Source organism: Carassius auratus, chromosome 32, assembly GCF_003368295.1.
Source record: "Carassius auratus strain Wakin chromosome 32, ASM336829v1, whole genome shotgun sequence".
Taxonomy (NCBI): Eukaryota; Metazoa; Chordata; class Actinopteri; order Cypriniformes; family Cyprinidae; genus Carassius; species Carassius auratus.
Window position 1 is genome coordinate 24,780,227 of NC_039274.1, and position 23,973 is coordinate 24,804,199.

A 23,973-nucleotide genomic window follows, 5' to 3' on the forward strand; every position below is an offset into this window, starting at 1 on the left:
CACATGCTGAGAATACTAACCTAGCTAATAAGAAGCCTATATGAATCATAAATGTTTAAGAAAAACATTCGACTACCTCTGGGCGACTCATGATCGGCTAGATCTTAAACTGCTCACGCCAGAAAACTACTAATTGGACAAAATGCTTTGCTTGACTTGAGATCATCTGCTCTTCACTGTGTATTACCTTTGACCTACTTTCTCTAAAATATGAATTTCTGCATATTGAATTTTAGAATATTGAATTTGATGTTGAAAACATGAAACTGTATTTAAAAAATAAAATAAAAAAATTGATATTTCAGGTCTAAGATTTCACAACAGCAAGAAAATGCTGTTTGAAAATACATGTCAATATAACTGCCATTAAAATGTACAGTTGTGTTAAATTTAAAATGTTTAATATTCAAGTAAAAAAAAATTTAAATGCCACATAATATTCAGTTTTGCGACACTTGTTAATAATTCAAATGTACACAATACAAATTCAATTAGTTTTGTCATATTATAAGCTCCATACTCGTGCTCATCGCTTCTCTCGTTCTGCACAGTATGGTTTAGTGCTGTCGGAGTTACAGGAGTAATATACTCCGGGATATTGGTTTATTTCGAGTGGTAGGGATTGTCCGAGAGTGACAAATTTTAGGATCAGAGCTGACTCGAAGACTCGAACTGTTTCGAACAATTCAGTCCATTTGGTGAACCGGTTCAACTTGTTCACTAAAAAGAACCGGTTCAAAAGCCGAAGATCATCGTCACTAGCAACCTATGCTAGCAACAGCCTCAGTCAGTTACGCAGGTAAAATGGCGTCGGGGGCCATTTCAGCGGAGTCTAAGAAGATTACAGATTTACGTGTGGTAGACCTCAAATCCGAACTCAAACGTAGGAATTTGGATGTTGCTGGGGTAAAAAATACACTCATCGCAAGACTGAAGCAGGTAAATTTTATTTAAAACAGCAAATCGCGGTGGCGTGTGGACAAATGCTCGCGAGATAGCTTGTTGGCTACAGGGTTAGCATAGCCATTTGTATCATTAAATGTGTTTGCATTCCTGACTGATTTAATGCTTTAAATAACAACACATATTTAATGCCCGCAGGTGGACACCAAGCGTGATATAATTTACGTGGAACATTTACAGAAACCAATCCATGAGCATTTGTGAAGCAGGCTAAATTACGTTAGCAAGCGAATGCCGCGACAACGCGCTTGGGTCTTTTGCTGCAGCTTTAAACCAATTCACCCTCTTAATTTACAATATTTATGTGTAGTCTTTAACAGTTGAATGATCAAATATAATAATGGTGCGTTTATTAATATAAATAAATATTTGTTACTATGAAAACAATTGGATGCATATCAGTGGTCGAGTTTTATCAATGCCCATTGTGCATAACTTTAGCTCAAATATGGTTATTACAAATTTGTTTAAACTTTTTTTTTTTAATCCTCTGCGTGCCATGTCTTTACAAGCTGCACTATCAGACATCATTTATGCAAAGCACAGTGTGATCTGTATTATTGACCAGAAATTCCTGTAATCATCTGAATGATCGCGTGTTCTTTTGTGAAGGCAATAGAAGATGAAGGAGGAGATCCAGACAACATTGAGATCACCGCATCAGTTGACACACCCACGAGAAAACACAGCAAATCTAAAGGTAAAACCCCATTCTCAGAACTCTTCCTCTCCCATGTCTTTTTTTTAATAAAGTTGACCGAATTGCTTTATTGCACATCTGCAGGAAAGAAGACCGATCTGGAAGCTGACACCATCATGGAGGAGGAATCCTTCTCTAAGGTATGGAGAGGAATTATTGCAATGTGTTGGTTTCATTGAAACTGGACTAATGGAAGATCAAGATGTTAGAATGCATGTTACGTACCATTTTATAAAAATCTGCAAAAAATACTGTATTAGGCCAAGATAATTCTTAAGACTTATATCATTTGATAAATTAAGTCTCCATATTAGAATTTTTATGAACAGTATATAAAAGTATTATATAATGTATGTTGCATTCTTTGAAGATGTAGTGGTACATTGCCTAATAACCCTCTACATTGTGAGTAAATCACTCCCATATGCAACTAAATCATCACTCTGGGCGATTAAGTGATGTCTATTAGCCACTGGCTAATAAATCCTTAGTTTTTACTCACCATTGTGTGAGTTAGAGGCTAAGTATAAGTTAAGCACATATTTACACTAGCTGATCTCTGACTGAGTGCTTCAGAGTTTCACTCTCCATCTGAATGGACGTGCAGTGCACCTGTATTTGACGTTCTGTAAACTGTAGTGTAAAGGCACACGTCTTGCCGTCGTTTTCTCACACACACATAAAAAGAGAGTTTTACTGAACATGTAGAATAAACACGCTACATGTAAACAATATTCTTTGTTATATTTTCCTGTCAGAATAACAATGTTCCTTTGGAATTCTTCAGCTTTAAGTACTTCCATGTTTTCTGGTAGTGGGCGGAACTAATGTGCAAATGGCAATCTCATTGACTGATGCTCATCTATTATCATCCCTTTTTTGATTTTAGCAAACCAATTAGGGCTGAACGATATATCTTTATCGTATCTATATCTAGATATGATCTTTCAAGATATTAATATCGAAAAAAGCAACAATATAGATGATATAGATTTCCCCTCTCCGCGCTCGCCCTGCATACAACTCTGGCAGTCACAACAAACATCAGTTTTACGAGTGCCCTTGACTGCACCGCTAAAGCCAGCGCGCACACACTAGGGACGGGGGAACTATATTGTGAGAGGGGGGCGGCATTTCCATGGTGACGCGTCATTGCTTGTCACGTGACAAACCGCAGCAGCAACAGTGCTGAATGAATGATGATCTGCTTTTATATAATTTTTCCTTTTTTATTCAGAATATTCACAAATGTATTAGTTATGGTATGAAATATCTTATATTCCGATTGTCAAATACATGCAAGTGGAAGTATATTGTTGTTTAAACACCTTTATAATGATCGCGATAGTTGAGCTGTATGCGCGATGGGCGCCGCCGTGTTAGTTTGTGCCCCAGACGCAGTTCAGACAACACGTGAATTCATCCACTTCTCCAGAAATACTTAAAAGTAAGTGGCTGGTGAACTGGGAATAGAATATGTAAGGTCTGGAGGTCTCGCGGCGCTGTAGACGAGTTATGAGTTATGTAAAGGACCATTGCAAGCTGACAGCAACCGGCTTTTGTGGTGGAAATTGGCAGTAATACCCCCACTGTGCGCAGCTGTACCTGAGTGTCCCTGGGACATCCGTGCGGTCGGAGCACGTCTTCTCAACAGCTGGACATATAGTGAATAAAAAACGCTCTGCTCTGGACCTCGAAAATGTTGATCGACTTGTTTTCCTGTCCAATAAATTTGTAATGGCCTTATTTTGCGCCTTTTCACGCATTACAATATGCCTGCCTAGTGTCGGTTACGTTCAATAAAAAAACACACATGGCCTGTTCTCAAGTCCATTTAAAGTTTCATTTTTTGAACAGTTTTTTTTAAATGGATTGAATCATTATTAAAAATAATCTTGGAGATTTTTGAATTGCCTAAATCATAAATGCAGCTGGGTTGAAGCCTGCAGTAATGTTTTTCTTTTGTTATGGCAGCTGTCCCCTCTGCATATATATTTTTTCGAGAATGTTGCACTCCTGCTGTTGCCGTTTGTTATTCTTCACGAAACGTCATGTCAATAAATAAGAAATATTGCTGACTTGTGCGTTTCCAGCGCTCTTTACGTTCGTCCGTTATTTGAAGTTGAAAACGAAACCTTTTTTTTTTTTTTTAGACATGGAAAATCGATTTTACAATCGATTCAATGAACACTTATGTCTTAATCGAAAATGATTTTTTCACAAAAGTGACAGCACTAGCTCTGAGCGCGAAGGAAAAAAACCTATATAAGTCGCACTGGACTATAAGTCGAATTTATTTAGAACCAAGCACCAAGAGAAAACATTACCGTCTACAGCCGCGAGAGGGCGCTCTGTTTTCAGTGTAGACTACAGGAGCAGTGAACAGCATAGAGCACCCTCTCGTGGCTGGAGATGGCAATGTTTTCTTTTGGTTTATTTCTCTCAGTTCATGTTGAATTTTGATAAATAAGTTGCACCTGACTATAAGTTGCAGGACCAACCAAACTATGAACAAACTACAGTTAGTGTTGAAGCAGCCATGTCAGGGAGCTGCTATGTGTTTCTAGGCGAAAGCAAAAGCACTTTATTTGGCATTTAGGAATCTTTAAGATTACTTACAACAGAACAGCAACAAATTTAATCGATTACCGTTTCGTGAACCTGGGAGAGGAGGTAATACCGACTTTGCTACGACAGTCTGGTGCTTCTGAATCAGCTACTGGAAGTATGTTTTGTTATTAGTGTTATGCCGCGTTTCCACCGAAATTACCCGGAACATTTTTACCAGGAACTTTTTTTCCCAGGAACTTTTTTCCCCCCAGACATGTTGCTTTCTGCGTTTCCACCGCGGTGTAAAGTACCGGGAAGATTAGGCAAATAGACTGGTGACGTAGGTCCGCGCGCGTTTCTCACTACAAAGTACCGCTGATTAAAAAAAAAAAAAAAAGCACGCTGATTTTGGACGTGCATCATCGGTAGTTAGTTCAGACTTTGTGCATTCGACTGGGGAGTGTGATGTCCGCGACGACGCAAGTCCGGTAAATCTATAAACAGCAGCATACTTGATAACTTCAGTCAGCTCGTCTTGGCTACTGCAATTTTCCTCTCTGTATATTTACAATAAAACGAAATAGGATATAAAATACCACTGCCTCCTTTGGTTTTCATTTAAGCATAATAACAGCTGCAGAAATATACTTAGTTCAGGGATATGTGTATATGCAGCCATTACAATTAAACGAAATATTATATAAATTTGCCTTTTTTATTTTCATTTTAACATATAGATAAATTGAATACAGACCAAAGAAAACCTGTTAGATTTACCCCGCAGCTGAATTATATGTTATGTTTAACCACTAAAGACACATCAGAGCCAGCGGCACATATAAGAAGGTCTACCCCAGGAAAGGCTGCTCTCTGTGGATACATGAGGACTGAGCTCCCGCTGATCGAGTGGAGCTCACCGTCTATGAGATCGGCGAAACACATTTTTAAATAGGCGCTGTCTTTATAAATAAACCATAGATTTGAGTTTTAAACAACTACATTCTCGCCTGAAATACTTTTAAAATTACATTTCATGACACAATAACAGTAATATTTGAAAATGATCCGAATAAATGGTGTTTGAGCTCAACCAATGCTGCGTGAACCCAGATGGCTTTGGCTACAGCAATTTTCCCCTCAGTATATTTACAATAACACGAAATAGGATATAAAATACCACTGCCTCCTTTCGTTTTCATTTAAACATAATAACAGCTGCAGAAATGTACTTAGTTCAGGGATATGTGCAACGTTATATACAGCCATTAAAATGAAACGAAATATTATATAGACTTGCCTTTTTTATTTTCATTTTAAAATATAGATAAATTGAATACGGACCAAAGAAAACCTGCTAGATTTACCCCGCAGCTGAATTATATTTTATGTTTAACCACTAAAGAGATATCAGAGCCAGCGGCACATATCAGAAGGTCTATCCCAGGAGAGGCTGCTTCTCGGCGGATAGATGATCACTGAGCTCCCGCTGATTGCGTGGAGCTCACCGTCTCAGAGATCGGCGAAACACATTTTTAAATAGGCGCTGTCTTCATAAATAAACAACAGATTTGAGTTTTAAACAACTACATTCTCGCCTGAAATAGTTTTAAAATTACATTTCATGACACAATAACAGTAATATTTTGAAAATGTTGATACGAATAAATGGTGGTTGAACTCAACCAATGCTGCGTGAACTCAACCAATCAGCATGTTTAGCGCCAAAGTCCCGCCCCCGAAAGTTCCTGAACTTTGAAAAAGTACCACCTCGCCAGCAGGGACTTTCTGAGGGGCATTTTTTTTACCCGGAACTTTATTTAGTTCCTGGTTCCTGCGGTGGAAACACACCAAGTACCAGGCCAAAGTCCCTAGTTCCTGGGTAAAGTTCCTGCGGTGGAAACGCGGCTTTAGTATAAGTATTTGCTATTGACTGTTCAGATCCTGAGTTTTGAGCATCGCGTTTGTGTGTGATAGAGAGAGAGTGTCAGGGTCACATGGTGGAGTCAGCTGTCTTAACCATCTGTGGTTTGTGTACTGCAAACACATACAAGCTTCACCACTCTGTTCCTCTTTCGTGCTTGAACTGATGGTAAAACTAAGAACATTAACTGTAATTACATTTTTTTTTTTTTTTTTTTATATGAAGCTTGCTATTATGGAAAGGGCGTTACATCTGTGACAAGTGCTTGCGGTGTTTGGCCAATCACAATGCACTGGGTCAGCTGGCCAATCAGAGCAGACTGCTCTTGTCAGAAGGAGGGACGTAGAAAGCGACGCGTTAGAGAGGCAGGGCATAGAGGACCTATAATAATGTACAGTATTTGAAAAATGTTTTTCCAACATTCTGATAAACCAAATACACAAAATAATGGTCTGGCGAGTAAACTAAAACATTTATCAGCTAATGGCGATTCCATTGCCAAGGTGTCTGTAGAAGGTTGCCTAATTATCTTCTTAAACGAGCCATTTCATCTTAAGTTGAGATGTTAGTACATTGGCAATGAATATAAAATCAACTATAGATTTAAAAAGATTTAACATTAATTGAAGCAATTATGTACTGTCACATTGTAATAAGTCACAAGTATAACATGCACTGATATCTGTTTTTTTTTTAAAAATTTTATTCAAGTGTTGTACTGTGAGCAGTTCGTGACATTTTTAGATATTTCACAGTGAACTATGTGGTATTTTTTGCAAAAAGTGGAAGACTATGTGATACTGAGTGCACGATGAATAAAAGTTGCAAAAACTCAGCTAATTCCATGGCTGAAGAGCTCCAAACATCCACCAACATTAATATCACAAAAACTGTGTACATTGCCAAGTACAATAGCAAGTATCAGATGGAGTGGTGTGAAGCACACTGCCACTGGACTCGGAGTCTGGAGCAGTGAAAACGAGTTCTGTTTGGCAGTTTGGGTTTGACGGATACTGGGAGAATGTTATCTGCCTGACTGCATTGTATCAAATGTAACGTTTGGTGGAGGAATGATAATGATATTGGGCCATTTTTCAGAGGTTGGGATAAGCTCCTTATTTCCAGTGAAGGGAAATCTTTCTGCATCAGCATACCAGGATGCTTTGGACAATGCTATGTATCCAATTTTGGGGTACATAGCAGTTTGGGGAAGGACCTTTTCTGTTTCCCAGCATGACTGGGCCACAGTGCACAAAGCAAGGTCCATAAAGAGAGAAGTTTGGTCTGGGAAAAACTCCAATGAGCCACACAGAGCCCTGTCCTCAGCTCCATATTGATGTCTATGTATTTAGAGTGTAATCACAATTAAGTCCCTGTTCGTGTAATGGTCAAATACCCCAATACATGTCTTTTTATACTAGTATTTTTTTGTTTCGTGTAAACACTGTTCTTTTGAACTTTATATTCACCAAAGAATCCTGAAAGCAATTGAATCAGTTTCCACAAAAGTATTATCTAGCAAAACTGTTTTCAACTGTGGTAATAATAAATGTTTCCCAAACCACTGAACCAACATATCTTAAATTGTAATATTTCACATTATTACTGTTTCTTCTGAATTTATCAAGTAAATGTAGCCTTGGTGAAAATAAGCGACACCAAACTTTTGAATAGTAGTATATATTTATGGTTTAATAAATTCTTTAAAAATGTATTTAAATGGTTTTCAAGCTTCTGGCAAAATCATCTTTTTAAGCTTTTAAGTGCATATTTCTGGAAATACCATTTGTGACCTACCCAAAATTTCAAAAGGAGAATATAAAAATGCTGTTTGTTTAATTGCCACTGAATATGCGATTCTAAGTATCAGAAATGACCCCTCCCCATTCTTTAGAACTTTAAAAAAATTCTTATATAATTTTTGTTTTTATTTTCAGGAAACTGAGGAAGAGGAATCTGAAAAAGGTATGTCTGGTCACTTATTGGGGTGGAGATGTAATATTAGTTTTTTAGGCTTCAGACGGTTGGACGTCTCTTGCTTCCTTTTTCTTTTGCTGTTTTTCAATCGCAACGTTCTAGTCAGGCACGTTAAAAAGCAGGTTTTGCAACAAATCACGGACATTAAAGCGTCCCATCCGGAACAAGTTTGTGCATCAAAGGACAGATAACACTTCACCATTTGTGTTAACATCAGTGATCCTCCTAATCTCCATCATCTAATTCGTTCAAGAGCACATTACCCTGCCACCACATTTCATCAGCAAGAGGAGACCTCTTCAGAACACCATCCAAGCTTCAACAGGCTGCCTCTTTCTTTCTGTTGAGACTGGACTACCTCCTGAAAAGGAGACTGCGACGGGCTGCATGCCTTTGTTGACTGCTCAGAATAGGACACATGAACCTCGTTCTCAAAAGTCTTGACACTTCTTTCTGGCTGCAATAAGGCCGACATGGCTTAAGTGGATATCAACATAACTGCTTGTGCTTTGAATACATTCAAGTGTGGACATCCATTTTTACCCGTGTTACTGGACAGAGTACTGTGAACAAGGCTAGATTTCCTCCAACGGATCAGAGAAGATTTGGCACCCTGTTTCTGATTGGCCTCCATCAGCTGTAAAACGAGATGGACGGTCAGCAGAAGTGTTTGTAATAAGACTCTCAATGTGAACACAAGACACTGACATCTGGCAGGAGGAATCGCATTATGGAATAGATTTGATGCTTCCCTCAGGCTGATTGCATGTCTGTAGAGCAGAGAAGTGTGTCGATGTCACCCAGTTGTGGAACCTTCAAAAGAGAAGATTGTTCAACCTCTTCATTGTACTCTAAGGAATGTGTTTTTATGTTTACCTGTGGTTTCCTCACCCACGATGACCACTAACATTAAACTTGCTCTTTTGTTGTACTTTTTAGGTCACGTAGCACAGAGATTTGAATGTTAAACAATGTGTTTTTTTTGCCATGTTTTATGCTTGTTAAATCCCTCAGATGTAACTGATACTGATGATGCTACTCGTGACAATTCTAAAACCACCTCCTGTGAAGATGGCCTTGCAGAGCCTGAGGCTGAGGCAGGAGTCGAGCCTGATCTTGAGCCTGAGGCAGAGGTGGAACCAGAGCCCGAGTCCGAACCTGATGCAGAGATTGAGGCTGAGAAAGAAGCCGAGCCTGAAATCCCAGAAATGGAGGCATTGGAGAGCGAACCTCCTCCGGAGTCCATAAAAGAAGTTGAAGATGACAATATATCCGTCACCATCCAAGCCGAAGATGCCATCACGCTGGATGTAGATGGCGATGATCTCCTGGAAACAGGTAAACATGTGAAACTTCCAGATTCTGAGCCAGACAAGAGCTGCGAAGAGCTTGAGGCCACTGCTGAGATGGGGCAGGAGACAGACTCGCTGACTGAAGCAAAAGAAGGCCACAAGGATGGTAAGAGAGATGACGGGCTGATGTCTGACGCTGCCAAGAAGGACAGCAGAGAAGCCTCGAAGAAAGGAGAAATGGGAGACAAGGAAAAGGATTCTGGGAAGAAAGGCCCCTCTTCAACTGGGGCGACAGGTCAAGCAAAGAGGTTTGTCTTTCTATGTCAGTTCTTTAAGATACTACTGCAAAGTTCCAGCTCACTAAGAACTCATCATTGTGGGTAGCGGCAAGAATTTTTTCCATAACAAGTTGTTCATTGTACCTAATCCCTGCCTTTGGTTTTGCTCTTTTGGTTTGGTTTGCCTTTTTTTTTTCGAGTTTGGTAATTGGTGGAGTTAAACAAGGAGCTGAAAAAAACACCTGTTACGCACACATTTCCGGCACTTGCTTTTCCAGTCACTACTAATGGGTTAAAAAAAAAGCAATAGTTCCAGTGATGTCAGAGGGGTTTGTCAGTCCAGTGAAGTGATTCTCTCTGAAGTTGAACACCCTCCTGAGGATGTCATTGGTCAAGGGATAAATTGGCAGAAAACCTGACCCACCTTGTCCCTGTGGAAAAGCAAGAAAAAGAAGCCTTATTGGAGTTTGTCCGAGTGCAAGCCTTGCCTATGGGGATTTTTGTTTTGTTCTTTTTCTGTAATGCACCGAACATTTGTATAACCTTTTGTTGTTTGGAGATGTACCTCGATGCCCACAGTCTTCTCTCATACTCTGATACTTATAGTATTTCTCTCTTTTTGTCACTCTCGTAATATTTACATTTTAGCTCTTCAAAAGACAGAGATGCAAAGTCTACGAAAGATGAAAAAGGTATGACTTTCCTTAATGGGTTTACCTTTTGGAATATTAGACTTATAGTTTACCCAATAACTTTGTACACTACTTTGTACTTTGGTCTAAGTGATAAAACACCAGTATTATAAATTTTTTAAATCTGAAATTTAAGACAACTATAAGCATAATTATTTGAAATCTTATTTTGCTCTGATTCAAAAGTTGTCGTTAAAGTAGAGTGTCTTATAAAGCCTTATATCTGACTTCAGGAAGTGACAGCAGCAATACCAGCTCTTCCCGCAATCTGTGGGTGAGTGGCCTGTCGTCCAACACCAAAGCAGCTGATCTCAAGAACCTCTTTGGCAAATATGGAAAGGTGAAGTCTCTTTGTATGCAACAAATAGGCACTAGCTTATAATTAATGTTTGTGATTAGGGATTGAGGTCGCATGCTTTTTCAAAATGTTTTTTTTTTATTTTATTTTTTTATATTGATTCAATATAGGTTTTTAGTGCCAAAGTGGTCACCAATGCTCGTAGCCCAGGAGCCAAGTGTTATGGATTAGTTACCATGTCATCCAGCGCAGAAGTGACCAGGTGCATCTCTAATTTGGACCACACAGAACTCCATGGACAACAGATATCTGTGGACCGGGTAAGAACTTGTATGCTACAGAATCAACACTGTGTGCTTTTGTGGGGGGTAAAAGTATTTGAAACTTGAACTCTGGTCTCGTGGTAACATCTTCATAGGTGAAAACTGACCCATTCAAAAAGGACTTCTCCAAGAAAGAGGGAGAAGAGAAGACAAGTTCCAGTAAAATTTCTGGAGAAAAGCGTACTCCAATTGGAGCAAAAACTTCTAGCAAGTAAGAGTTCATCTAGTTTTAGTCTCTTTCCATTATTTTAAAGAAGAGGAGTGTCAGTTGCATTGGTTATTCCTTCCTTTATGTTCAGTAGAACCCCTGTTTCATCCAAGAAGGAGGAGAAGAAATCAGAAAAAACGTCTGAGAAGGACAGCAAAGACATAAAAAAACAGGACTCCAAAACCAACAAATCTGATGTACCATCTTCCAGTTTAGGACCCGATGCAGCAAAGAAAGATGAGAAGAAACATGGACGTATGTTACAGTTTGATTGTATTCACCAACTGAGGAAGTTTAAGAAAATTTCAACTTTATAGTTATGCTTTTAATATCTTCCAATCCACAGGAAAGAGTCCAGGCAATATGATGGTGATCAACAAAGCAAAAGGAGGGCAAAACTTCAATAAATCTCGTCCCCCTTTCAGAAGGGGCGGGAGGTTTGAGAAGGTACTACAGACATCCTCAGTATGCACTGTATTTTCCTGTAAAGAAGTTTTTATGAAGGCCAAGTTGTCTGATTGTCTCTTTCTCTACAGCCTGGTCCACCCATCATGATGAACAGACGCCCAAGAGGGTTCATACCACCTGAGGAGGTTGGTTAACTATTTTCTGAGAAGACCTAAACCGTTAACTTTGAAAACATGATCTGAATTAGTAAGACCATAAACTATGGTCTTACTAATAAACTTGCTAATAAACTATAAAATCGCTTTAGTATTTTGTTTGACTTGTACTTTAACATACTTGCAGATGGTCAAATGCCGTCCCATGCTTAACAAAGGTGGCAACAAAGATATCCTTCCGTTTGAGAAGTTGAAGGAACAGAGGATGCGTGAACGCATGGTCCGGATGGAACACGTTCGCAGAGCTATGGAACTGCGCAGGTAGACATGCATTCCTTTTTATTTGCAAATAAATTGGCAAAGTGCTTAAGCTGCATTTTGTAACGCTGTTTTGTTATGATGTCCAGACGGCGTGAGGTAGCAGAACGAGAGCGCCGGGAGAGGGAACGCATCCGTATTATGCGTGAGCGTGAGGAACGGGAGAACCTGATAAGAGAACGGCAAAGGCTGGAGATGGAAAGACAAAAACTTGAACGTGAGCGCATGGAGAGAGAGAGACTGGAACGGGAGCGGATCCGTATAGAGCAGGTACAGACACGATACACCTGCTTGTGGGAACTCGAAGCTGGGATTTAGTTTTTACATTGACGTGCTGAAAATTTGTGTGTGCAGGAGCGACGCAAGGAAGCGGAGCGTTTGGCTCGTGAACGGGAGGAGCTGAGACGGCAGCAGGAGCAGTTGCGTTACGAGCAGGAGAAACGAAACAACTTAAAGAGGGGACGTGATGTTGACCAAAGGTGTGTGAACAATACTGTTAGATTTTTATTTTTAGGGTCTAGTGGTCCCTAAGGTTCAAAATGGTCAATGTAGTTGTTGTTTTTTCTTCTCCGTCTGTGCAGGAGGGAAGACCCGTACTGGAATAGTGGTAAAAAAATGCAGACTGGGCCAGAGGGGCGGATCAGTCAAGGCGGAGATTACAACAATCGACAACAGAACCGCTTTAATAATTTCAACTCTAGAGACCGGAACCGATACCAACAGACCTCAACGGTGCAGTCTAACAACTTTGATAGGTAGGCATTCATGAATAAAAATGCAACACCCAAACACAATAGAAAAGGCAGGAGAAGAGACCAACCCACAGCCGAAAGATTTTAGCTTCTGTTTAATCTTTTTGGCAGACACTTTTAGTCAAACTAGAATATGGGAGAACATAATACAGTTAGCGCTGACCTACTAAATTAGCACACGTTCAAATGTGTGATTCTGCAGCAAGTGAATGTTTTTCGTGTTTTTTGCAGACGCAACCGGTTTGAGGGTGAACCTGAATCAAAGAAGAGTCGACCTGCTCCTCGGCGTGAAGGTTCTGGGTTTGAGCGCTTTCCTAAAAACTTTGAAACCGTGCGGAGAGCACCACCTCCACCTCGTACAGAGCTGCGAGACAGTGATCGCAGAGAAATCCGTGACCGTGATGAGCGCAGACCGGTGTCTATGCCTGATCGTCCAGCTGGTGGCAGAGTGCAACCTCCCGCCATTGCCCACTCTCGTACCCCCAGAGACGGCAGCCACACTGGCTGGAAGACTGATGGGGGAATGAATTCAAAACAAGGAGATGTCAGGTATGAATACATTTCTGTATGTGCTTCCTGTCCTCTAGGGTGGGGAATCGAGATTTGGTTATTTATTACCTGTTGAAAACTTTAAAGGGTTAGTTCAGCCAAAAATGAAAATGAAAGACCTCCGTTCATCTTTGGAAGAGTTTAAGATATTTTAGATTTAGTCTGAGAGCTTTCTGTCTAGGGCCATGTGATATGGACAAAAAAAACCTATCACAATTTTTTTGATAAATTTTGTATTTTAGATTTTGACACACACAGACATGCTTTACAGTCATAAATGCATTCAGTATAAATTAAACGTTTCCAAAAGAAAACAAATTAGAGCTTTATCAAAAAGTTGTAACGTCTCTAAAACGGACATCACCAAGTGAAGATGTCAAACAAAATGTCTAGACATGGAATCTAATATAATTTTCTTTTTGTTTTTTTTGTTGTTGTTTTTTTCAGCAGACAAGATTATATGGTATAAGTAATTTTTTATAGAATTAACTTAGTTACTGAATTTCACTGGAGATATTTTTTATACAAATAAAGAACTGTATTTCTTTAGTCATTCATTAAAGTATCAAGTAGCAAGCAGTTAGAGCAGAGCTGATTCAGGGGTTGCAATACAATAGCCGCATTTCCACTGTCGGGCCAGTGTGAGCCAGGGCTTAAAGCGGGCCGGGCGGGACTAATAGCCTCGGGCCAGTTGCACCGAAGCCAATATATAGCGCAGGGTTTCCACAGTCAGGGCCTGAAGCTCTGCTGCGCATCACTAAAACACGCCCTTTACACGCCTCTCAGAACAACGTCATGCAACCACATCATTTCACCAACAAAGAGAAGTTATCTGAAAACTAAAAAGTCACTGGAACATGCGCGATCACAAAAACGAAGCGGCCGTTTGTTTGCATGCTTTGTTATATTCAAAAATTCAAAAGCATCGATGTTTTAAGTGATACATTGATCATATTGATTTAATTTATCACGATTCAAAATTAATCACACATAAATACACTTACTTATATTTTATTTATTTTTAACGCTTATGAAAATAGCCTGCTTATTCATTCGAGTCTGTTTGAATGAATGATAATATCTCTATTTTTTTACAAAAAACATTATTATATATTTTTTTTTTATGATAGGCAACGTGAGCTAAACTCTTGAGACGAGGCTTGTGACAGATAATATAAGTTACTAAATACACGATTGTGACAGAGAATAAGAAGCTGACGTCTGATTTCTTCAAGCGGTCATATTTACCATGTTTACTATGGTAACATGGTTAGCGTGCATATCTTTTACATCGCTTATAAATATTTCTGCCTTGTTTACGTGATTATAATCCACATTGGATCTAGTTATTTCAAACACTCGACGCTGAATGAAAGTGAGTTTTGAGTTTGATTTTTATTTAAAAAAGTGTTCAATGCTGTTAAACTCTCGTTTCGTGAGTTTAGCTCCACATTGCATATCATCAAAATATCTTATGTTATCTTTCTGAAATGATCCGGCAGCGCAGACTATTTTTATAAAAGCTCCCGAAAAAAAAAACATTATATTTTGATGATATGCTCACGAAACGAGACGACAGATAAAATGTTAATTAATAAATACACAATTGTGATAGAGAACAAGCTGACGTCTGATTTATCCAAGCGGTCATATTTACCATGTTTACTACGGTAATGTTAATGTTTAGCGTGCATAGTCGTTTACATCGCTTATAAATTGCTTATAAATATTTCTAACTTGTTTAGTGATTATAATCCACATCGGATCGAGTTATTTCAAACACTCGCTGCTAACTAAGAGTGAGTTTTGAGCTCAACTTATTTTAAAAAGTCTTTAATACTGGTGTTAAAGCTGTTATATTTCTGAAATGATCCGCAGCGCAGACGCTCTCCAGACACGGAGAAACCCCGTCTTTGTTCCTAACCCCTCCTTTAGCCCCAGCTGGCCCGCTTTGGCCCAAGGTTTTCGTCGGGCCAAAAAACCCTGGTCGTTGGTCCCGAGGAAGCCCCGGCGAGGCACGATCAAGCCCCGGAAGTGACAGTGGAAACGCGACTGGCCCTGGCACGCACTAGCACGCCCGGTTTAAGCTCGATAGTGGAAACACGGCTAATGTGTGTGATACACTGCGATACTGCAAGCAAGATGATATATTGGGATATTTCTTATTTTAGGAAAGCTGTCATTAAGAACATGCCACCATATGCAAACCTTATCTAAAACTTGTTTAATCAGTAAGCCTATTGATTTTTGGCTGTAAATCACCATTCCGGGCCAGTGATGACACCTTGTGGACAAATGAATTAATGCAAAAACAATTCAAGACGTGTGCGACCTGCATGTACTCTTCCCTCGGGCCTGATTAAAATGATAGGCCACCAATTGAATAGCCCTGGTCTAGAACGCTATCAAAGACTATTGCTTCAGGCCTGGCTCTCCTCTAGCAGCTGGTAATCAGTGATTTCTGATGACTGTATTACAGAGCAGCACGTATGCGTACAGAACGTCCAGGCAGAGAGGGTCCCGGACCTGTCTTGAGAGGGGTGCCCACAGCTAGCCGTGGCAGAACCAGCTTCAACAGCCGAGACAGTGGAAGACCTGTGGTCATAGGGGAGCAGGTAGTACATAACATGTACATAACATGCCTCTGACACGTTCTTCATGTTCCAAGATATAACATTTTAACCCCATATATCCTTCCTTTTAGCAACACTTTGGCAGTGGCAGACAGGTGGTGGTGGAGCGGCATGGACGTGATCAGGGCCCCAGGAAAGAATGGCACGGGGCAGCGGGCTCACAAAGTGGAGGATTCACAGATAGCCACCGAATGGGGGACAGTCGACCCGGCATGATGGCACCACACTCCAGGTTTGTTTTGATCATGCATATACAGAATGCATTTGAGCTGCACTATTAATTAAGATTACAATCCCGATTCAAACTTCCACGCTAAGGTTATTTTTACTAGTATCAGTCTGCAGAGCAGTTCACTGCCCAGGTTAATGAATGAGTGGGTCAGCTGTCAGGCTTGCTTCACGATGTGAACTTGCATTCATTTAACATGGGCAGCGACTGCTCATGATATGCTGACAATTGCGATGTGAAACATGCACTAAACCAAAGACTAGGGACTTTGGAAAAACCTTTGATGGTATGATCATCATGCATGCAAGTTCTGTGTTCATACTGGCTTTGCTCCAGAGAGTGCAGTTGCGGTGTTTGTTAAACATGAAACAGCTTCACAAACAGTCTTTTCAACCACATTACAGGGCTCCAGACCCATTCTTCCCACTGGTCGCTTTTTTGTGACTAACTTTCTCTGTTGGTCACAAGAGCTTATGATTTGATCGCAATATATATTTAAAAAAATGTTTTACAACAGAACGTTAAGATACAATGACTAGCTTACAAAACGTTTATTTACAAAAACTAATAAGATGAGGCATGACATAAAGCACATGCTGTTTTATATACAGACTAATAAATTACAGAACGTTTGGCAAACACAGAGGAATCAAATAAAAAAAGGGAGCATACATAACGAGGTGAACTCAAAAGATCAGCTTTTCAAGATTAAATGAAAAGTAAAACTGAACTTGGTGTTGGTGACGGTGCTAGCATGCTTTTTTTCTCACAAGAATACCAACATGTTCACCTTCTCTGGTTTAAGTAGTAGTCTTACATTTTTACTTTAGCTCGAAAACCATCCATTGTTTCTTCTGTATTCCATTATTTTGCTGCACGCACCTTCGCACAAATTCTGACTTTGCAAGTATTAAACCAGACTCTACACTCGAAGCACTGCACAGTTCAAACGAGTAGTGCAGTTTTGTTGTTTCGTCCACTGTTTCATGTTTCTCATAAAAACAGAGACTGACTGGATGCACTGTTAACGAAATTGCCGGTGCATTCATTATAAATATAATTATATAAAGATTTTGCACCAGTGCGACCTCTTTAAAAATAAAATGTAAAATAAAAAAGGGCGACTATTTGGTTGTAGTCTGCAGCCTTGTTATTTTGGTGTACAAACATTTGAATAATGGAAGTAGTGGGATAAGAAGTCGTAGCATTCAAAATCGAGTAAATCACCTTTTGAAATTTTGACGCGTATTTTATCAGTTTTGCTATGCCAGGAGGTGGTGACCAGGCACTGTTTAAAAATAACTGATCATTCGTTATAGATTTGTTGACAAATGCTCATCCAATAACAAAACAACTCTTCATGAATAAATAATTGACTCCAAGTTAGTTTTCTTAATTCTTTTGTTCAAATTAATAATTGTTTTAAGTGGACCGAAGCACTGAACATTTTGTTAGTCTCTACTAAATGGAATGTTTTGTTTAGTTCTCTTTAATCATGATCTTTCAGTTTATCAGGACTCCTGCGGTTCTAGCATGCATATATGAATCTGAATGAGTACATTTTTGACTGTGCAAGGTTTCCGGTGTCAGCTGCCTCCACTTATAGACACTGCTTTGTGGCCCAAATAGTTTTATTATTTACTGCACCTTGTTAGTTTGCTATTTATTTACTCATGGTGGTTAATGAATCGTGAGTCTTGCACATTTACAGGAACATTTATTAAATAACATTCTTACACCTTTCATTAACATGTTGACTTTTGCCTGTGTGTTGATTTGTCTGATTGTTTCTTTCTGCAGTCATTCCTCCTCTGGTATGAACAGAATTGTGCAGATCACTAATGTTCCCATGGCCGGTGGCAGCGGAGGATTCAAGCCCTTCAAAGGAAGGTTCTAGTATCGGACTCTGCAGTGAAAAATATAAATAGTTTTTTTTTTTTTTTTACCTTCTGATGCTTTTAATTGGCTGAACCTTATAGCCATCAGATTATTGTAAAGATCCAATTTGGTTGATTTTGTTGACTTTATAAAAGGCTTTAGATGTAGGTTTTTTTGTTTTGTTTCCTGAACTGTTCTCTGGTGACCTGTAAACAACAATTGTGCACATACATTCTCCTGTTTTCCTGACGTTCTATAGGTGCAAATGTACAGCTTATTTCTTAACCAGTGTTTGTTTAGATGGCTTTGTTTCAGATACTCTCATACCCTTTGGGCAGACTACTGTGTGTAGCACTAGACAAACCTGTAATTCCTTAAACATTTCAACATGTGACTTTTTTTTTTTTTTTGATGATTTTACAAGTTATTAAATTATGTGGATTATGACCATATCTGTATAGTTTGCTTCTGTATCTGTAGCCGTGTCTGCCCACAGTCTGTGGAAGAAAAACTTTAGCAAAGTTGAAGACTGAATGAAAATCAGAAGAATCACACAGACTCACGAACCAGATTTCCTTTATTCAGACATATCGTCCCTCGTCTAAGGCATTTATTACAGAAAAGTTGTCCATCTACTTTTGACACTATTGGGCTACATAAATGTTTTTTGGTCATTAATAAACCTTACACACAACAAAAGGTTGACCCTTCTAAGTATCCAGATTTTTTTCTTCTGTTTGCTAAGTTAAAATGTTTTGTGTAAATATACACATATAAAGGATATAAAATAGAAATTGTAATGGGACTGTTTCGTAAAATGATTTCGAAATACATGTTGTATTCAGCTGTTAAACATGCATCACAACGGCATTTCCATTATGGACTGACCCAGTAAAATTGACAAGATAAACGCACCAGGAGAAAACTTTCCCTTTCCCATTATTGACAGAAAGCATGTGTGGCATTTCAATATCAGTTGAAATTAATATCATCACCCTCTGTAATGCCCTGTCATCATGGATCAACTTTTTTGCTTTCAATCCCATATCGCTTGATGGCACTAAGATATGAAAACATCAAATTATATGCATGAGAAGTCTTGCAAACATTTCATGTACATCTGGAAGGGCAAGGAACACAGCATCTAAATGGCAGCATTTAGGGTGGAAATCAACCATTAGAAAGGTATTTATATTCAGTTCTTTAAGCTCCAAAAGTACAAGCCTTATTGCAAAAATGATTTTATGAATCAGGTTCAGCTGTAATTTTGTATAAAAAGAGGTATATTTCTCATCTAGTGCATTCCATGTAACAGTGCATAAAGAACTAAAATGGTCTAGGACCTATAATGGAGCTTCAGTGGGTGCCGCACACCAATGGCCAACTAAGCAGACAAGGCCTTCGAACATTTAGGGATATTACTTTTAAGGTTAAAAATAGCATTAGTTAAATATATTAAACCGTTTCAAGCCATTTCCCATCTATTTACTCTTTAAAATGGACTTCCTATTTTCTTCATGGAGATTGAACCCACAAATCCTTTCTATAAATATGACATATATGTATACCAGTAACACATTCTTGCGACAATTTACACATCTGCAGTTAATAAGATCACTTTTGAAGCAAATGGTTAAAGCTGAAGCACATTACAGAAGAACAACGTTATTGGCAATCAATACAAATAACAAGCTAATGCACAGCGGGTACATGTTGTGTGTGCTGGAGAAGTCTGTTGCACATTGTCCTTAATCACTCCTTTATCAGACATGACACTGATCAAAAACACCTTGGAATGCCCATATTTAACCTTACCTGCAAGTGTATCAGTTGAGGAAGTGTTTGAATCAGAACATAAGTGTTAGCTTGTTTACAGAATGAAAAGTCTGTTTTCCCAAGTTTGATGAAGATGGATGATTTTATCTTATATCCAATTTCACCCCCCATCACAGTAGAAACCCTTCAAAGCATTTCTCTCCCAACTCTATACTGACTAGCTTGTGCATCCTACAGTTTAACACCAGTTGCAGAGGTGAAAGAAGATTACTGATATTTATGAAAGTGAATCTATACCCAGTTTGTGTAGTATGAAACCATAACATTATAGTGTACCTTCAGGAATGATAAGAACATGACAAATACAGACTAAAACGTACCGTTTTGCACTTTCTGGCTTAACGCTATTAAGAGGACAACTAATTAATCTTGGGTAACAACAAGTTAAAATATATACTATTTCTCTTAAAAGCCCAATTGGGGTTGAAATGGTAGTTAGAACTATAAAGTTTAAAGGGCTGTTCATATAAAGGATAACTATAAAGTTTTCCTAAGCGTTCTTAATTATATAGGGTATTTCACAAATGATCAAATATCATTGGAATACTTTCAGACAGATGTTTTTTTTTTCAGATGATAAACAATGAAAACTTTAAAAAGCTTGAGCGTTTAAAGCAGCAGATGACAGAAATGCAGCGCATGGTTTTAATCTGTTGGTGTGGACCAGTTGTTCCCAATCCTGGTCCATGGAGAACCCCCAACACTGCACGTCTTTGGTGTCTCTCTTATCTGACGCACACATTTTGAGGTCTTGGAGCAGGGGTGTCAAACTCAACTCCTGGAGGTCTGATGCCCTGCAGAGTTTAGATTCAATCCTAATTAACCACCCCGAACCAATTAATCAAGTCCTTAAGGCAAATTTGAAAACTACATTGTATGTGTGTTGGAGCAGGGTTGGAACAAAACTCTGCAGGGCTCCGGCACTCCAGGAATTGAGTTCAACACCCCTGTCTTGGATTCTTCACTGTTATGAGCTGATAAGTTGAACAGGTGTGTTTGAATAGGAAGACATCTACAATGTGCAGTTATGGGGGTTCTCCAGGACAAGGATTGGGAACCACTGGACTATAGACAGTCAGATTGAATTTAATTTAACAGGGATGAAAATCAGGCTATGAGTGATAGGCTTAAGTTATTTTACAATTGCACGCATTATACAAAAGTTCTAGAATGTGTAATTTTCATTGATTTTTTTTTTTTGTCTAACATTACATGAAGAACAGAGCCCTCAGAAAATGTCCAGTTTACAAGTGGCATTAAGAATTCTCTTTAATCATCTTGTGTTCGAGATCGAACTATGGTAAGGGCATCCGCCCATGAACTCTGCAGAAGCATCCAATTGCACCAAGTCTGGCAAGACACCCCGAAGCGCGCAGCCAATGACAGGTAAGGCCCCTCTCCTGAGAGCATATGGGCTGCACGCATCACTAATCTCCAGTTATTATTAGCTTCCCGCGGCCTCTCTGCTGGGCAGTTTTGCTGACTTCACTACAGTCAACAGGAGGAATATCTATTCCTGATCAGCTTCCGCCAGGCATGATAGAACGTTAGTTTTGTTGCGATTTCTTTTTCTTGGTTGCAAGCCACTCATGCTCGCTACCTAGATTTTCCGCAGGCTGCCCACCTGTGTTTGCGCTTTCACATCTCCAGTGGAAAATACAAAACTATCCGCTCCTGGTTACCCTTTCGAGCTTGCAGTCACATGCATGCCCTGCCGCCTGCAGTTCCTTCATCACCGCAAGTATACCCATCCTTTCTGAATTGTGTGAACGGGGTTAAAGCATGCGGAAGAAGCGCTTCCACTACTGGAAAACTGCAGCCATTGCCTCGCTCCACCAAGGGGACTTCCTTAAGCACTGACAAACAGTGCTCAGATGTTGGAGTGGGTGAAAGCATGACCGCTCCGGCAGCCTCCCAGAGCATACCTGCTCTCAGTTGGCCTGACCAGTCTGACGAGTCTGAGGTGTGTGAGCGAGCGGCTGCCCATCTCTGCACTGAATGGCCAGCACTCCTGAATCCGGTCGTTCAGAGAGGTATGTGTACGATGGCAAACTCCTAGGTCCATCACCCGGTCCTAGAAACACAGCTCCTGCCCATCATCCATGCGTGCGCAAAGCTCATGCATCACTATTGGAGAGACCCACTCGATGTGAAGCATGGCTTCGCGGGTCTTGAAGTTAAGGATATGTCAGCGTGTTGTATGGGATACCCTCCCACCATTGATTGCAAGACATCCTAACCCCTTTCAGGGAGGTCTAATGGCATCCCCGATGCCAGTCCTCCCTAAAAAGATGCACCTTTTCCAGCTTCTGTCTTCCAGGCCTTGTACAAGGTGTCTGCTCTCTCTGTACAAGCACTTAATGTTTCCCTCTCCTCTACAAGGCGGAGCTATTGGAGGATAGGAGCAAACATTTGGAGAAGGGCTCACCATCGCCCTACGCTGTGGCAGGAGATTGTGACAATGAATGATCTGGTCCTGCGAATGTCCCGGTCCGTTGTGGGGGAACGAGGCCTCTGGCTAAATCTCTCTGGTCTGCCCAGCAGCGAGAAAAGACGAATAGCTGGTGCTCCGGTGGAACCTGGCCAGGTTCTTTTAGGCCCTGCTGTTGCTGTCATGCAACAACGGTGTGATGATAAAAAGGAGAATGGGGTGTTTAAGCTGTGCTGCCTAGGAAAGCTACTCCGCAGAAGCCCCCAGCTCAGCCCCCTCAAATCTTTGCCACAGGACGGGCATATCATAACACAGCCAAACCCAAGGCTTGCAACAGGCCACCTAGCCAGCAGCTGAAACAGCCAGTGAAGCCCTGGGGTAAGACATCTTACGCTGCGGCTGCAGCTAAGAAGCCCATCAACTCTACGTCTTCAGATGGCAACAGAAAGTGGCCTACCTGATGTTCAGCTCCAGGGGCTTTTCAGTACCAGTTTAACCATTTGTAGTTGGGCGACCAGCCCATTGGACACAAGTTAGAGTAGTTCTTCTCCATTGTACAAGAAGAGAAAGTTCTCAACCTGAGGGCCCCTTTTTCCTCATTCGGGTGCCAACCCGCAGTGGTTTAACATGGACATGGAAATAAAATAAAATAAAAGGAAATAACATTTTTGAATTTTAACCCACAACGTTTTCTCTTGTGCAATAAAACAAAATGATTGGTTCACATGGATTGATCTGAAAGATGCCTTTTTTCCACATGAGCATTTATCCTCCACACAGGAAGTTTCTTAGTTTCGCCTACCAAGGCATATGTTACAAATTCACAATCATTTGGGCTCGCACTCAATCCCTGAGTGTTTTGTCTGTGTGCAGAGGCGGGTTTGGAGCCACTAAGAATAGCGGAGCTCAAAATCCTGACATATATAGATGATTGGCTGATTTTAGCCAATTCTCAAAAGAGAGTGATGCAGAACATGGCCTGTGTGCTTGCTCACATCACAGTGAAGGTGAAGGTAAACAAGAGCAATTTCACTCCAGCTCAAAGTTATTTTTCTGGGGCTTGAACTGAGTTTAGTACAATAAGCACACATCTCTCACAAGAACGCATTCTCTCACAAATTAATTTCCTCTCACACTTCAGGCAGGGAGCGACAGTGCGATATCACACATATCTCAAACTGCAGGGTTTGTGGCCGAGCAGACTACGTTCAGCGCGCACAAATTATTTAGAGCTTTTGACCATATGGAAAGTTCTGAATTATTTTCTGCCTCACCTGCAGGGGCATCATGTTCACGTACGCTGCGATCAGGGACCTGTCCATGTCTCTCCCATAGGTGGATCTCAAACACAAAATGATGAAAGGGAACAATAGGTTACTGTTTTAACCCCGGTTCTCTGAAACATTGAGTGGAGAGATCCACCAGCTTTGCCCCACTTGCCGCACAAGAACTGAATATACTTATTGGAGATTAGTGATGCGTGCAGCCCATGTATGCTCTCAGGTAAGGGGGTGGTACCTTACCTGGCATTGGCTGCGCGCTTCTGTCTGTCTAGCCAGACTTGGTACAACTGGATGTTTCT

The 23,973-nt window shown here is 40.2% G+C and overlaps 1 protein-coding gene across 2 annotated transcripts; it reads left to right on the top strand.

Annotated features, from left to right (window-relative positions):
* Positions 1–756: 756 nt before the first annotated feature.
* LOC113051909 (SAFB-like transcription modulator) lies at positions 757–18,834 on the top strand. 2 transcript variants are annotated; one of them, XM_026216081.1, is made up of 20 exons: positions 757–939; positions 1,576–1,663; positions 1,748–1,803; positions 8,072–8,099; positions 9,126–9,711; positions 10,330–10,373; positions 10,607–10,713; positions 10,842–10,991; positions 11,090–11,205; positions 11,294–11,457; positions 11,549–11,649; positions 11,739–11,795; positions 11,953–12,086; positions 12,173–12,353; positions 12,438–12,562; positions 12,665–12,838; positions 13,067–13,384; positions 15,864–15,999; positions 16,089–16,249; positions 18,047–18,834. In XM_026216081.1, exons 1-20 carry the CDS (start codon positions 769–771, stop codon positions 18,141–18,143), a joined length of 2,994 nt encoding a protein of 997 aa, XP_026071866.1. In that variant the 5' UTR covers positions 757–768; the 3' UTR covers positions 18,144–18,834. The 2 variants fall into 2 exon arrangements, with proteins under 2 accessions (XP_026071866.1, XP_026071867.1); XM_026216082.1 differs by having other exon boundaries at positions 11,297–11,457.
* Positions 18,835–23,973: the final 5,139 nt, after the last annotated feature.